The sequence below is a fragment of the Cebus imitator genome, unplaced genomic scaffold (assembly GCF_001604975.1).
Source record: "Cebus imitator isolate Cc_AM_T3 unplaced genomic scaffold, Cebus_imitator-1.0 Scaffold619, whole genome shotgun sequence".
In the NCBI taxonomy this organism is placed as follows: Eukaryota; Metazoa; Chordata; class Mammalia; order Primates; family Cebidae; genus Cebus; species Cebus imitator.
In genome coordinates, this window is record NW_016107934.1 from 858,779 (window position 1) to 870,969 (window position 12,191).

At 38.6% G+C, this 12,191-nt stretch overlaps 1 protein-coding gene across 1 annotated transcript; it reads right to left on the bottom strand.

The window, feature by feature from the left end:
- Positions 1-1,184: 1,184 nt before the first annotated feature.
- On the bottom strand, positions 1,185-2,436 carry CCDC54 (coiled-coil domain containing 54). Its single transcript, XM_017517162.2, has one exon. It carries the CDS (start codon positions 2,230-2,232, stop codon positions 1,246-1,248), a length of 987 nt encoding a protein of 328 aa, XP_017372651.1. The 5' UTR covers positions 2,233-2,436; the 3' UTR covers positions 1,185-1,245.
- Positions 2,437-12,191: the final 9,755 nt, after the last annotated feature.

Below are 12,191 nucleotides of genomic sequence, written 5' to 3' on the forward strand. Positions count from 1 at the left end.
TGTCAACTGCAAATAATTAAAAGTAGTATATTTGCCAAGGATATTTGTAGTTTAACATATGACCCCAAAGGAAGGACTATTGGTAGATTTCATTCAGAGTTAAGTGGTAAAGGAGACATTGTTTTGCAGTTATTCTGCATGATATTCAGAAATTACAATGACAGCACCTGTTATATCTAAAAATGAAACTCATCCTGGCTGTATGCTTTAAATAAAAAGAAAAAAATCTTGTCATATAAGAGTTTATGTTATTATAGTTGTGAGATTTAACTTAGTCCACAAATCCCTTCTTAGATTTTCTCATTTCCTCTGTATCAAACCTACAGGATATGGTATTTGTCTCCTTTCATGAAGATGTAAACATTACCCAGTATCTTATTGTCTTTCTCCTCTTATCTAATTGTTTGATGGAGAAGAGGCTAAAGTTGAAAGAAAAAGCCAATTTTTTCAATATTTTCTTTGCAATAACTTGGACTTTCAATTCCCTTTATTTTTATACTGCTAACTTTAGTAGCTTTGACAATGGGTATCCTTTACACTCTATGCCACTTAAAGTCTGACTGGGTGCAGTGGCTCATACTTGTAATCCCAACTCTTTGAGAGGTTGGGGCGGATGGATCACTTGAGGTCAGGGGTTTGAGACCAGCCTGGCCAGCTTGCCTCGACTAAAAATACAAAAATTAGCTGGGAGCGGTGGCGCGTGCCTGTAATCCCAGCTACTTGGGAAGCTGAGGCAGGAGAATGGCTTGAACCTGGGAGGCGGAGGTTGCAGTGAGCCGAGATCGCACCACTGCACTCCAGCCTGGGTGACAGAGTGAGACTTCATTTCAAAAATAAATAATAAATAAAATGAAGTCTTGTCAGTGGAGTATGTTTCTGGTATCACAAATCTTATTTACAAAGGCCACTAGGACAAAGTATATAGAAAACTGACTTGGAGGGTACCAAACATGTTTTACATTTCCCTTGCCTCCTTCATTCTTTGTTTCCAATTATCTATGAAAATGGACCCAGGATGAATCCTCATGCATTGCCTTTGAGAAAACAAGAACATCGACAGAAAATGAATTACAACAGTTCAATTTGACCATGTGCCTTAACTTACTGTAGACATTGAGAAATTCTGCAAATAGTGAGCCCAGCGTGAGCAAACTACCGAAGAATTCACAGCCACCACACGGATGTGTGAATGCTTGGAGCAACCAGGTTACATTTATTTTGTACCAAGCAAAGCAGAAAATAACTCTATAGTCGAGTTACTTCTTCTTTGAAGGAACGAAAAAAGCAGTAAATATTGTTGAACATGGAGAGACAGATCGTGGTTAAGCTCACAATAGGGCCAATGAATGGACAGTATCTCTGGTTTATGACCTGTGGTTCCTCAGGAAGAGCAGTTGGCCTAGAAAGAAGCCACTGGATGAATTCTTCTAACTTGGTAGCACTGAGGAAAAATGTCCATTTTCCTCCATGAACAAAAGTTAGCTTGATCCATGTACTGAAGTCTGGGTAAATGTAAATATTTGGGTCTGCTTTTTTAGAGCTCCTTGATGCATTTTGATGGTTACTTTTCTTTAGAGTTTTAATTTGGGGAGAAATTGTTTTTTTCTCAAGATGATCAGTGGACTTTGGATAAATCGGCACTTTCTCTGGTTCTGCTGAAGAGATTTCTCTGTCTTCAGAGGCCAATGTGTTCTTCAGAGTTGCTTGTTGTATGAGTTTGTAAAGCAGTTCTATGGTTTCTTTACCCCTTTCTCCCTCTAGAACCTCTAGACAATGGATCCTGGAGCAAGAATTCTGATTTTCCAGTTCTGTCATTTTCTTTTTTAATGCCTCGATGTCTTTTTTCATAGAGAGGATATCTTTAGTTGTTGTGAATTGTTTGTCTTCATTAACATTCATTCTGGTTTCCAGGACCTCCATCCGCTTTTGACACAAGTCAGTCTTTTCCTGGAATTTCGGTATCGCATGGACAATGTCAGTCATTTGGCTGAAAAGTTCAACTTGAGCAGTTTTAACATCTTGGAGCACTGCTGTAAGATTCATTTCTTCATCATAACTAACATCATCTTGATTACAATCATCAGATGTCACAGTTGGATATCTAGCTGAATCTTGGTGACGAATCTTACATTTGTGGTAAACATTTTTAAGAGATTGTCTGACCTTCAAGAGATTTGAAGTCCACATCTGGCTAGCAGCAGCCTTTACCCTTTTGGTATGAAGTTTGTGCATCTTTCATGGTGAAACACAGAATCACAGGAAGAAATAATGTACGAATGAAATGGTCTTTCTCTTACTGTTTGTTGGATGCCTTTCCCGGTAACATCATACAACACTCTGTGGAAAACATCGGCAGCAGCATTAGACACTTCTTATAGAGCTCCAACTGAAGAGCTCTGTGAAATAATGGTCAACTGCATGGAATTCTTCATATGGTAATCAGTGACCTGTTGCTGATGTCACAATGACTGCTGTCTTAGAACAAATACATTTAACTACAGAAATTCTCAAAAGTTTTGGTCATAGGGCTCGTTTTCAATCATAAAAATTATTGAGCAGTCTGGGCAACATAGAAAGACACTCATTGCTACAAAAATAAAAAAAAATTAGCCAGCCATGGTGGTGCACACCTGTAGTCTCAGCTACTTGGGAGGCTGAGGTGGGAGGATCACTTGAGCACAGGGGGTGGAGGCTGTAGTGTGCCACGATGACACTACTGCAGTTCGGCCTGCGTGACAGAGCGATACTCTATCTCTAAGAAAACAAGAATGAAAAATTATTGAGGACCACACAGATTTTGTTTTTTCAGGTTATATCTACCTATATTTTATAGTTGAAATTAAAACTAAGAAAATCTTATTTACTAATTAATTTATTTAAATTAAAAAACCCATTACAGGTTAACATAAATGATTTATTTTTATAAAAAATAATTTGATTTCCTGAAAGGAAAAAAATGAGAAGAGTGGCATTGTTTTACATATCTGCAAATGTTTTAAATACCTGAATTAATAGAAGATAATTAGATTATCATTGCCCCTGCATTACATCTGTTGTGATATATTGTTTCGATTGAAGTATATGAAGAAAACATAGCCTTATGGAGAAAGTAAATGGAAAATAAAGAGTATTTTAATAATCTTTTCAGATAATTGAGGATATCATTCTTTGCTACTTTATACTTTATGGACATTTGACAAATGATTTTTTTAAGAAGCTAGCTGCTGTGTATCATTTTAGACCAAATCAATGAACTTTCATACTCTGTTATATTAGTCACTAGTCTATTTTTTATTTTGAATAGATGCATAATATAATGTATGGGTCATTTGGAAAACAATGGTTCACTGAATTATGTCGATCTTCCATGTTGACTCATTGTATTATATATCAAAATATCATATTCATTAATATCTCCACCAATCTCACAAGAAAAGTATTTTGAATATTGAGAAGAGGCCAAGCTCATGGTGGCAAAATGCACATTTTTCAAAATTCTAATTTTAGCTTGAAAATCTTGAACTTTATCAAGATGGCTTACTGTTTTCTTTGAAATGACATATTCCATCCATCCATTTTTTGCAAAAATGCTTGCCAAATGCCCAACTATGAACACTATAGTTTGTTGTCAGTCGTTTTTTTCAAGAAAAACTAGTGTTCCGTGAAAAAAGCATGCATCTGGAACTCAAGTAAGTATGTACTTTTTCTCATGACAACCAGTATACTTTGGTAGGCTGCAGAAGCACTTACACTAACTTCCCGTTATATCAGACATAATATAAAAAAGATGTACTCAAGGGTTGAGATCTAATAAGATTAAAAATTCTTACTGCTTCATCGTGCACATTCTTGAGTGAAACTGGTTTTTCTTGTATTTTTTTCCTTTCCGGATTGATTCACTGTTAGTCAGTGTGGTACCTCTGCTGTGGTTCATGCTAAGGTATCAACAGCTTTACCCGCTATTGCTTTTGCAATGTAATTTTCAACAGGCAAATGTAAATAAAGCAGAAAAGATAAACAGTGTCCTAGGATTATTTTGAAATATTTTTGCCCTCACAGTCACACATTCAGAGTGACCTCATGGCACAAAGCATGCCATACTTTGAGAGCTACTGCCTTAGAATTTAAAAATAACATCAGCCATTTCTCACGTTTCTTCTTCCAGGTTTTCCTACATAGCAATACTTGAAATTCAAACCCTTTGAAATATTAAGTAATATTTTGTCCATTTTACATATTGAGGTAAAAACTGAATTTTATTCTCTGGACACATTAGACTGAACATTTTGGAATCAAAATGACATGATACTCACACATATCTCTCAAAGAGCAATCCCATTCTAATCAAAAGGATATTCCCTCTTGGATTCATGCCAGTTCCAACCTTCTACCAAATCACTGTTTCTTCTATTTGTGCTGAATTGGAGGGTCAGTGTTGGCCCAGGATTTGGTACAAATGCTGAACTTAGCCATCAGTAATTTTAAAATTTTGGCTCATCAATAATATTTGGGATTTTGCTTTACTCTCCTGAGTTTCAAATGCTGTTTAGTAGCCTTTCCAAAATATTTAGAAACCTTTCCTAATACTTGCTGGGGAAAATGTTCTCCAAGAGGCAGACTATCACAGGAATGGCATTTGGGGCTTGGCAAAGTTAGAGTTCACAGCCGTCCCATTTACTTTGGCTAAGGCCATTTTATCCATTGAGTTCTGCAGACACAGTGCTTAGGGCCTATAAAGTTTTTAAGGGCCAATGAAAATACTTAAGACGAAGAAAAAAAAAAACAATGGCTCAGAATACTGAAAGAAAGCTGCAAGATTGAAATAATAAATATTTAATGACACGTCTCTGAAATGTCCTATGTCATATTCATTAATTGTTAGATTTAGTATTATGAAAATTTCATTACATTTGGAGTCAATTTGTCTAGTAGGTATTCTCACTTTGCAAGGATTCCCAATGATATTAGAAGAATTGCTTGTCATAATTACTCCGTCCAGGTTCATAACAGCTAAGACTTATTGGGTGCATACCAGACACTGTTCTAAATATTAGCTTACTTACTGATGTTCAGAGAAGTCAAGTAACTTTCCTAAGATAATAGAGCTAAAAAAAAAGGGCAGAATCAGATTTCAAATGCTTACATTCTGGCTCCAGAGTCCATGTGCCTTACTCTACTGCCCACAATCATTCTTAAAATATATATTTAGTACAACTCAGAAAAAGATGAACATTTTATTTTTTAAATCATACCGTATACTTACAGAAGATTTATTTTACTAAAAATTTTATTTTAGCGTTATGAGAACATTAAAGCTTTTGTTGGTTATTTTTTTTACCAAAAGTATTTGAAACAGAAATTCGTGAACGCTTTAGAAGTTGAACAAGCTCTAATTTACAGGTAAAAGTGGATATTTTGAGGCTACCTATACCTTCCTTACTGTAGTAGTCATAGTATATAATAATTGGAATAAAAAACAAAGTTTTCAACTTAAAATACTAATGTATGCTTATTCTTTGTATAAAATAATCTAGTAGGCTGATACAAACAAACCTTGTCTGAGTTTCTAACTACTTCCTTTGTAATGTCAATAAAAGGAGCCTCAGCCTATCTGGGGTTTGCCAGGTGGTAGAAAGTTGCAGCAGGAGGAGGTAAGCCTATTGATTTGGGTGGAGTTATGAGAACAGTTAGAAAGTTAATGAATAACAGGAGATGAGATAACTTCCGCTCTTCGGGTTCCTGCCAGGGGTATGGAGGCATTTAGGAATAAAATAGCACAGTAGCCTGAAGCCTGGTGGGAGACTTCCTCAGCCTACCTGTTCTCCAGGAGGCGGGCTTTCACAGGAATGGCATTTGGAGCCAGAAAGGTTCAAGACTGTCCCATGACAATCTCCGTGCTCTCAGGCAAATGTCTAACCTCCCACAAGTCTGCAAAATGGGATAGTAACAGCACCTGGTTCCGTGATTGGTTTTGAGAATTAAGATGCTGGATAGTTACAAGGCCTTTCGTCCTCATTTCTCACCACCTGTCTCTCACTTCTATCAAATGAAGGCAGTAGGTGGTTAACTGTTTTCAGCTTTAGCTCTGAAAAGTGCCCTCTCAATCCTTCACTCTGTCTTTCTCTCTCACTATGACCAAGACGTAAAGCGTATGATCCTCGCTGCTCACTACCCCGTGCAGGTAAAGCATTTTGATTAGAGGCACACCAAAATGCAGCAAACAAGGCTGACACATGAGTACTTTATCTCCTAGCACGAGGTTTCCCAACCAGCTTTGGTGTCAGCAGACTGGAGTGGAATAACCACTGGTTAGATGGCTCTAATCATGCTTAATATTATTACATACTTTAAATGCTGTGTGTTTGAGTACACTAACTATACATTAATTATGGCAGAGTTTAGATTTTCTATATAAATTATCTATATAAAAGTCACTGGTTTTTGTAAAGACGTTTTTTTTGAGGAGAGGCTGGGATAGTTACAGCTGTCCTGCTGGCAATTGAACATTTTGTCTAACGTTTGTGTTACACCTGTAGTGATCTAGTATTACTCATGTTCCCTAGGAGTCATGACCACAAAAAGTTGTTGAGAGTCTTTAACTTCCCCCATAAACTTTAGGGGCCAGGTTCACAGGAATCTGGACCCTCCCACCTGACTATCATCTGTCAGGTGCAGGGTGGGATAAAAGATTGAGGAAGCAGGAAGCAGGAAAGTCTTTCAAATTTGATCAGGGTGGCTGACTCAAGGGGATAAGAATGGGCAAATTCGACCTGCCGTTATCCATCCTAAGTAGTTAGGAAGGGCCCAGAGGTAAGGCCATCTTCTACTTTTATTTTTAGCCATGAGAAATAGAAGAGAGTGGACTTGTAATCAGAGCTGTTGCACTGGAGCCGGACAGGGAAACGGGAAAGTCGTACTGTTTATAATGTGGGCAGGGTCTGAGGCTGAAGGAAGCGATGGAGCCCAGGGACATTGAGACGGCCATCTGGGGCGAAAGACACGTGGGGTAAGGCAAAGGGCTGCACCCACTGTGTGGTTCCAATAAATGATCATAATGATACTTGAAAACCTATGAAACCACAAGCCAAAAGAATGAGGTGAATACCTTTGAAGAAACGATGGAATGATAACCTTTAAATAATATTTGGTAATGATAGTTTACTTTTTCACTAGAACTAACATTTTGTGGTCTTTCTGGAAAATCTTTCATCTATTTGTCGCCAGGGCGAATTTCTACCCTTTAGGAGTCATTCAGTCATCTACACTTGGCCTGCCTTTTCTGATTCCCCTTAGAGTGTTCCCAGTGCTTCCAACAGGTCTGGGTGTCTCTCTGCCTAGCAGTGATTCACATACTGTGTTGCTATTGTTGGAGAGCCATCTCCCATCTAGATTCTGAGCTCCTTGAGGGGAGAGACTTGGGGCTTTTTTTAAGAGATGAGTCTCAGCGTGTTGCCCTGGCTAGACTCAAATTCCTGGGCTCAAGTGGTCCTTCTGCGTCAGCCTCCCAAGTAGCTGGGACTGTAGGTGTGCACCACCAGAGATTTGCTTTTTAACTCTGCATCCTCAATGTCCCAAAGCATAACCCATAGTTAGTGCTCCATAAATCTTTGTCCAGTGAATGAAAGAATGAATGAATACACCTGTGGATGATTGTCAAGATGTTGATTGGGTCTCTCCTGAGCCTATTTCTATGGGCAGAAAGGAGACACATTGTTTGACTCATAATGGGAATAACTTTTCTCAGTTTCTGGGGGATCATTTAGCAATTTTGGGGTAGGATTTAACAATTGCTCCCCAAAGACTTGAAGCAGTTAAGTGGTAGTAAATTGAGGGAGATGAAGGTAATGACATACCTGGAAACAGCTATGGCATGGAGAGAGAGTGCTCAGTAATGATGGTGTCAGGGGTGGTGTTGACGGCTCTGGTCCTAGAGGTGACTAAAGTACATAGCAGATGTACCCCCTGGGCAACATATTAAGTCTTTCGGGCCTCTGGGTAGCCACGGGGTATCAGTGTATTCTCCATACCTCTGTGGGATTGCCTGAGAATGCATTTGTCATCAATTTAGATACTCGGCCACTTATCTCTCTATTTCTGTCATCTTATATTGTGAACTCCAAATTTACAATGAACTCCCTCTGGCTTATCTAAACATACCGTTCACCATTTAGTTCCATAACCCTGGGGGCACATTAGTATTTTATGTGATCTCTCTTCCCTGTCATCTTCCTCCAGTTCTTTCTGTTATACTTGGTTCTCCCGGGTAATTTATTATATGAGGTTGCCTGGTTTCTGTAATTCTCAACTTCACCTCTTGCTTTCCCTTCTCAAATACCACCTTGAAACCTCCGCTTCTCTTCTATCAAATGAAAGCAGTAGATGGTGAACAGTTTTCAGCGTTATTTTAGCTTATGATTGACACTCTGCTTATCATGCTTTATAAATCTTGATGTGCACAATTGATGCAGCCATAAAAATAAATGTCTGGAAAAAGGAAGAGAAACTGAAAGAGATTTGCTTTCGCTTAACCATTCATCCCTTTCCTTTAATGGAACTGGTGAATAAATTCAGTGAGTTAGTCTGTTTAAACGTCTTTGTTTCGCTGAATTTGTATCAATTAGCAAATCTTTTTTGGAAACCATTATGTGATGGGTGAAGCACAGTGTCAACTTGGTGTCTTGTTCCTGAATTGTATTGTTCTTCATTTAGGAAACGAAAAATTGAAAGCTAGAGAATAAATAGTGATCACATTGGAAATGGGGATTTAAGTGTAAACAAATCCAGAAACCATAAAGTGTAAAAATTGGCAAATGTTAGTATTCTCATTTCTAATTATTAATACTGTGTAGTTTGCAGTGGTGTCATCTCGCGGTATGCTGCTGTGTTAGTATAGCCTTAATTTTAAGAAAACCTCTATTTTCCTGCTTGGCTTTTTAGTTGTCCTGATGCTTTGAAATACTTTGCAGTACAAAATCCAAGGAGCTATCTTCTTTCTTAGTCCAACATTTTAAAGGTGATCAAGTGAAACATTGTAGTGGCTTTTCCTAATAGTGCTCACCTTGAGAGTCATGTATTACCATGGCATTTTATGTTTCCAAGGGAATTTGCACCAGCATCTCTGTGAAGCAAATGTATATTTATCCCTTGGCTGTATTTTGCCTTCTGTTATTAGTGCCCTGTCTATCTTGGGTGTATTATTTTTCCATTTCATTCCATCCATCCAATGAGAACAGCAGCAATGCCATGTGTTGATATTGAAAGGGGTCATAGAATTAACATGAAAATGTTTATTACATCTAATTTTAAAATTTATACCATACTTCTTATTTAAGGACTGTAAACTTCTTATGCACTGTTTTGGAAGTGTTTTTTCTTCAGCAGTTTGATTTTGGAATCATTTCCTTTCTCTGTTTAAAGCTACAGGCATCCTTTTTCCTGCCTGGGTTTGGATTATAAAGAGCTTATTTAACTTCCCAAATGTATTCCTTCTGCTTGGGCACTATGATTACATACAACATAGAAAATGCCCAAAAGGCAGACATAAAATGAAGTGAGCTTTTTTCTTCCTTCTCTTTCTAGGTTTTTATAACTATAACTATGATAATCTGAGGAGAAAATATTTATTCATTGTTTTAAATATTTATTGAAGGCTTCCCACTAGAAATGTGTATTGCTGCTGCAGCTGTTTCTATTATGTCAAAAGCCAACTAGAGTATAAAAGATGTTTAGGAATGTTTAACTGTAAGATTGAGAATTTTATTCTCTGGGGGAAGGTGGGTACATCTCTTTCCAGAAATTTGAGTCTCTTTCTTGTGGTTATAAGTAATGTAGACACTGAATAATAAAAAAGTAAAGCAATTGGGAGGCCAAGGCAGGCGGATCACTTGAGGTCAGGCGTTCAAGATCAGCCTGACCAACATGGTGAGACCCCGTCTCTACTAAAAATCCAAAAATTAGCCGGGCATGGTGGCGTGTGACTGTAATCCCAGCTACTCAGAAGACTGAGGCTAATCGCTTGAACCCGGGAGGCAGAGGTTGCAGTGAGAGGAGATTTTGCCACTGCACTCCAGCCTGGGCAACAAAGCACGACTCTGTCTCAAAAAAAAAAAAGAGTGACAAGGCAGTTCTATTAAATACATATTTCAATAATTTTCAGCTTCAGTGTTTGGCACTAAGGGCTACAATTCTCACTGCAACTTGCGAGACTTAATTACCAGTCATTCTTGGGAGATGCCCAAGTTTCCCCACCCTGTAGTGTCAAATGATACGAAGCTGGTCTAAGCCTTTGGGCAATTTACCTATTAAGATAGGCAAAAATTTCTATTGTAACTTCCATTGAACTTTACATTTTTAAATGACACTGAAAAATAAGAACATACTGCTGGAAATCACATCCTTTGTTGTTGGAAAGTACAGCTGAAGTCAAAGGACGTCCAGGCTCACTGAAATGATGGAGAGAGTGATAGAATTGCTTAACCCTTAGTAGAGCAGAAGATCTTAGTTCCAGCATTCCTTCGAGAATCCAATGAAAGCTTTGCATGCTTTTTCAGAAAACAGCACTGATATGGTTTGGATTTGTGTCTCCACCCAAGTCTCATGTCACATTGCAGTCCTCAACATCAGAGGTGGGGCATGGTGGGACCTGGGAGCTGACTGGATCATGGACCTGGATTTCCCCTTGTTCTTGAGATAGTGATTTCTCACAAGATCTGTTTGTTTAAAGGTGTGTAGCACCTCTCCTCTCTCTTCCTTCTGCTCCAGCTGTGTAAGACGTGCTACTTCCCTTTCCCTTGGCCATGATTGAAAGTTTCCTGAGGCCTCCCAAGCCACTTTACCTGTACAGCCTGTGGCACCTTGAGTCAACTAAACCTCTTTTCTTTTTAAGTGACACAGTCTCAGATTATTTCTTTATAGCAGTGCAAGAATGGACTAATACAGAATATTAGCATACACACACAAATTTGCACAAAAATTCAGCATGGGCTAGATACACAGACCACTTCCACCCCAATCCTCAAAGCCCTTGATGGACACTCTAAGATATAACCAAGGTTAAAATCCTGACAATAAGAGGAGGAGAACCAAAAATTTTTCAGGCTTCAGGATCCCTTTATGAGTGTTTTGCTTTGAAGGAGCTAGAGCCTTTAGGTGGCTTAATTCAAGAACTTAGAATATGTAAAGTGCTGAGGATGCAGAGAGTTGATTATCTGAGGAACGAAGGAGGGAGATCCCCATGGAATGCATTGGCTTGGGAATGAAACCCTTGACAACAGCGAAGGTCTGAACAGGTGTTCTGTGCTGTACACATCATGAAGTCAGGGACACTATTTAGTTTGTTCTTCTAAACAAACTAGCTTGGTGCAAGCTATGAGCCATCAGGCTGTCAATAAATATATAGTGTTTTGTGATTTGTTTCTAGTGAGGTGCCTGAGCCAAGAGAAATGACATGAACTCAGGGAGGGAATTCTATGTGTGTCCCTGATACAAAGCAGCTGAGATGAATGTTGGAAGCTGGCCTAGATATCTTTTGCTGTCATTTGGGAGCATAGCAAGTATTTTTATGGGCGTTGTTTAGGGGTCAGATCTGCAAAATTAAATGTCTTGATTTTATTGCTGAGGAACTGAGGAATAGCAGAAGTGTTCTATCCAGTATTTTATTATTAAATTCTGATGGCCTTTAGAAATGGAACTTAGTAGTGGGGATTCCAAATCTGGGAAGTTAACCACTGGACCTAAACTGCCCACAGCAGTGGAAGAGCCTACATTTTCAGTGGGACTCCTCCAGCGTGCACTTTCCTAATATCCTAGGGCGGGTGTGGAAGAAGGAGAGGCTTTGCAGGACAACAAAGTTATTTTTAATTTTGACTTTTCCCTCTCCTCTTTCAGAAACATTTAAAAAGCGGGGCTGTTGTCATCAAACACAGAGCCTGCCTCACCTCTCCCACCCCTTTTTGGCCCACTCCTTCCTCTTCCTACCTACCTGCTGAGTCATCACTGTGGTGCAGTGAATCGGCTTGTGGATTTCCTTTATTCTGAGACATAAATAAAACCCTTGGCTATTAATTCATTTAATGCTGTGTTACCATTGGGCATTTTAGTTTTCCTCCTTAGATATGGAATTTAGGTATCTATATGTACATTTGTGTATTTTACATGTATAATGCAAGGGACAATGAAGTTTTTCCTTTTTA

Bases quoted from the DNA above. Each gene is read 5' to 3' on its own strand.
- CCDC54 (XM_017517162.2), bottom strand. From the start codon at position 2,232: ATGCACAAACTTCATACCAAAAGGGTAAAGGCTGCTGCTAGCCAGATG.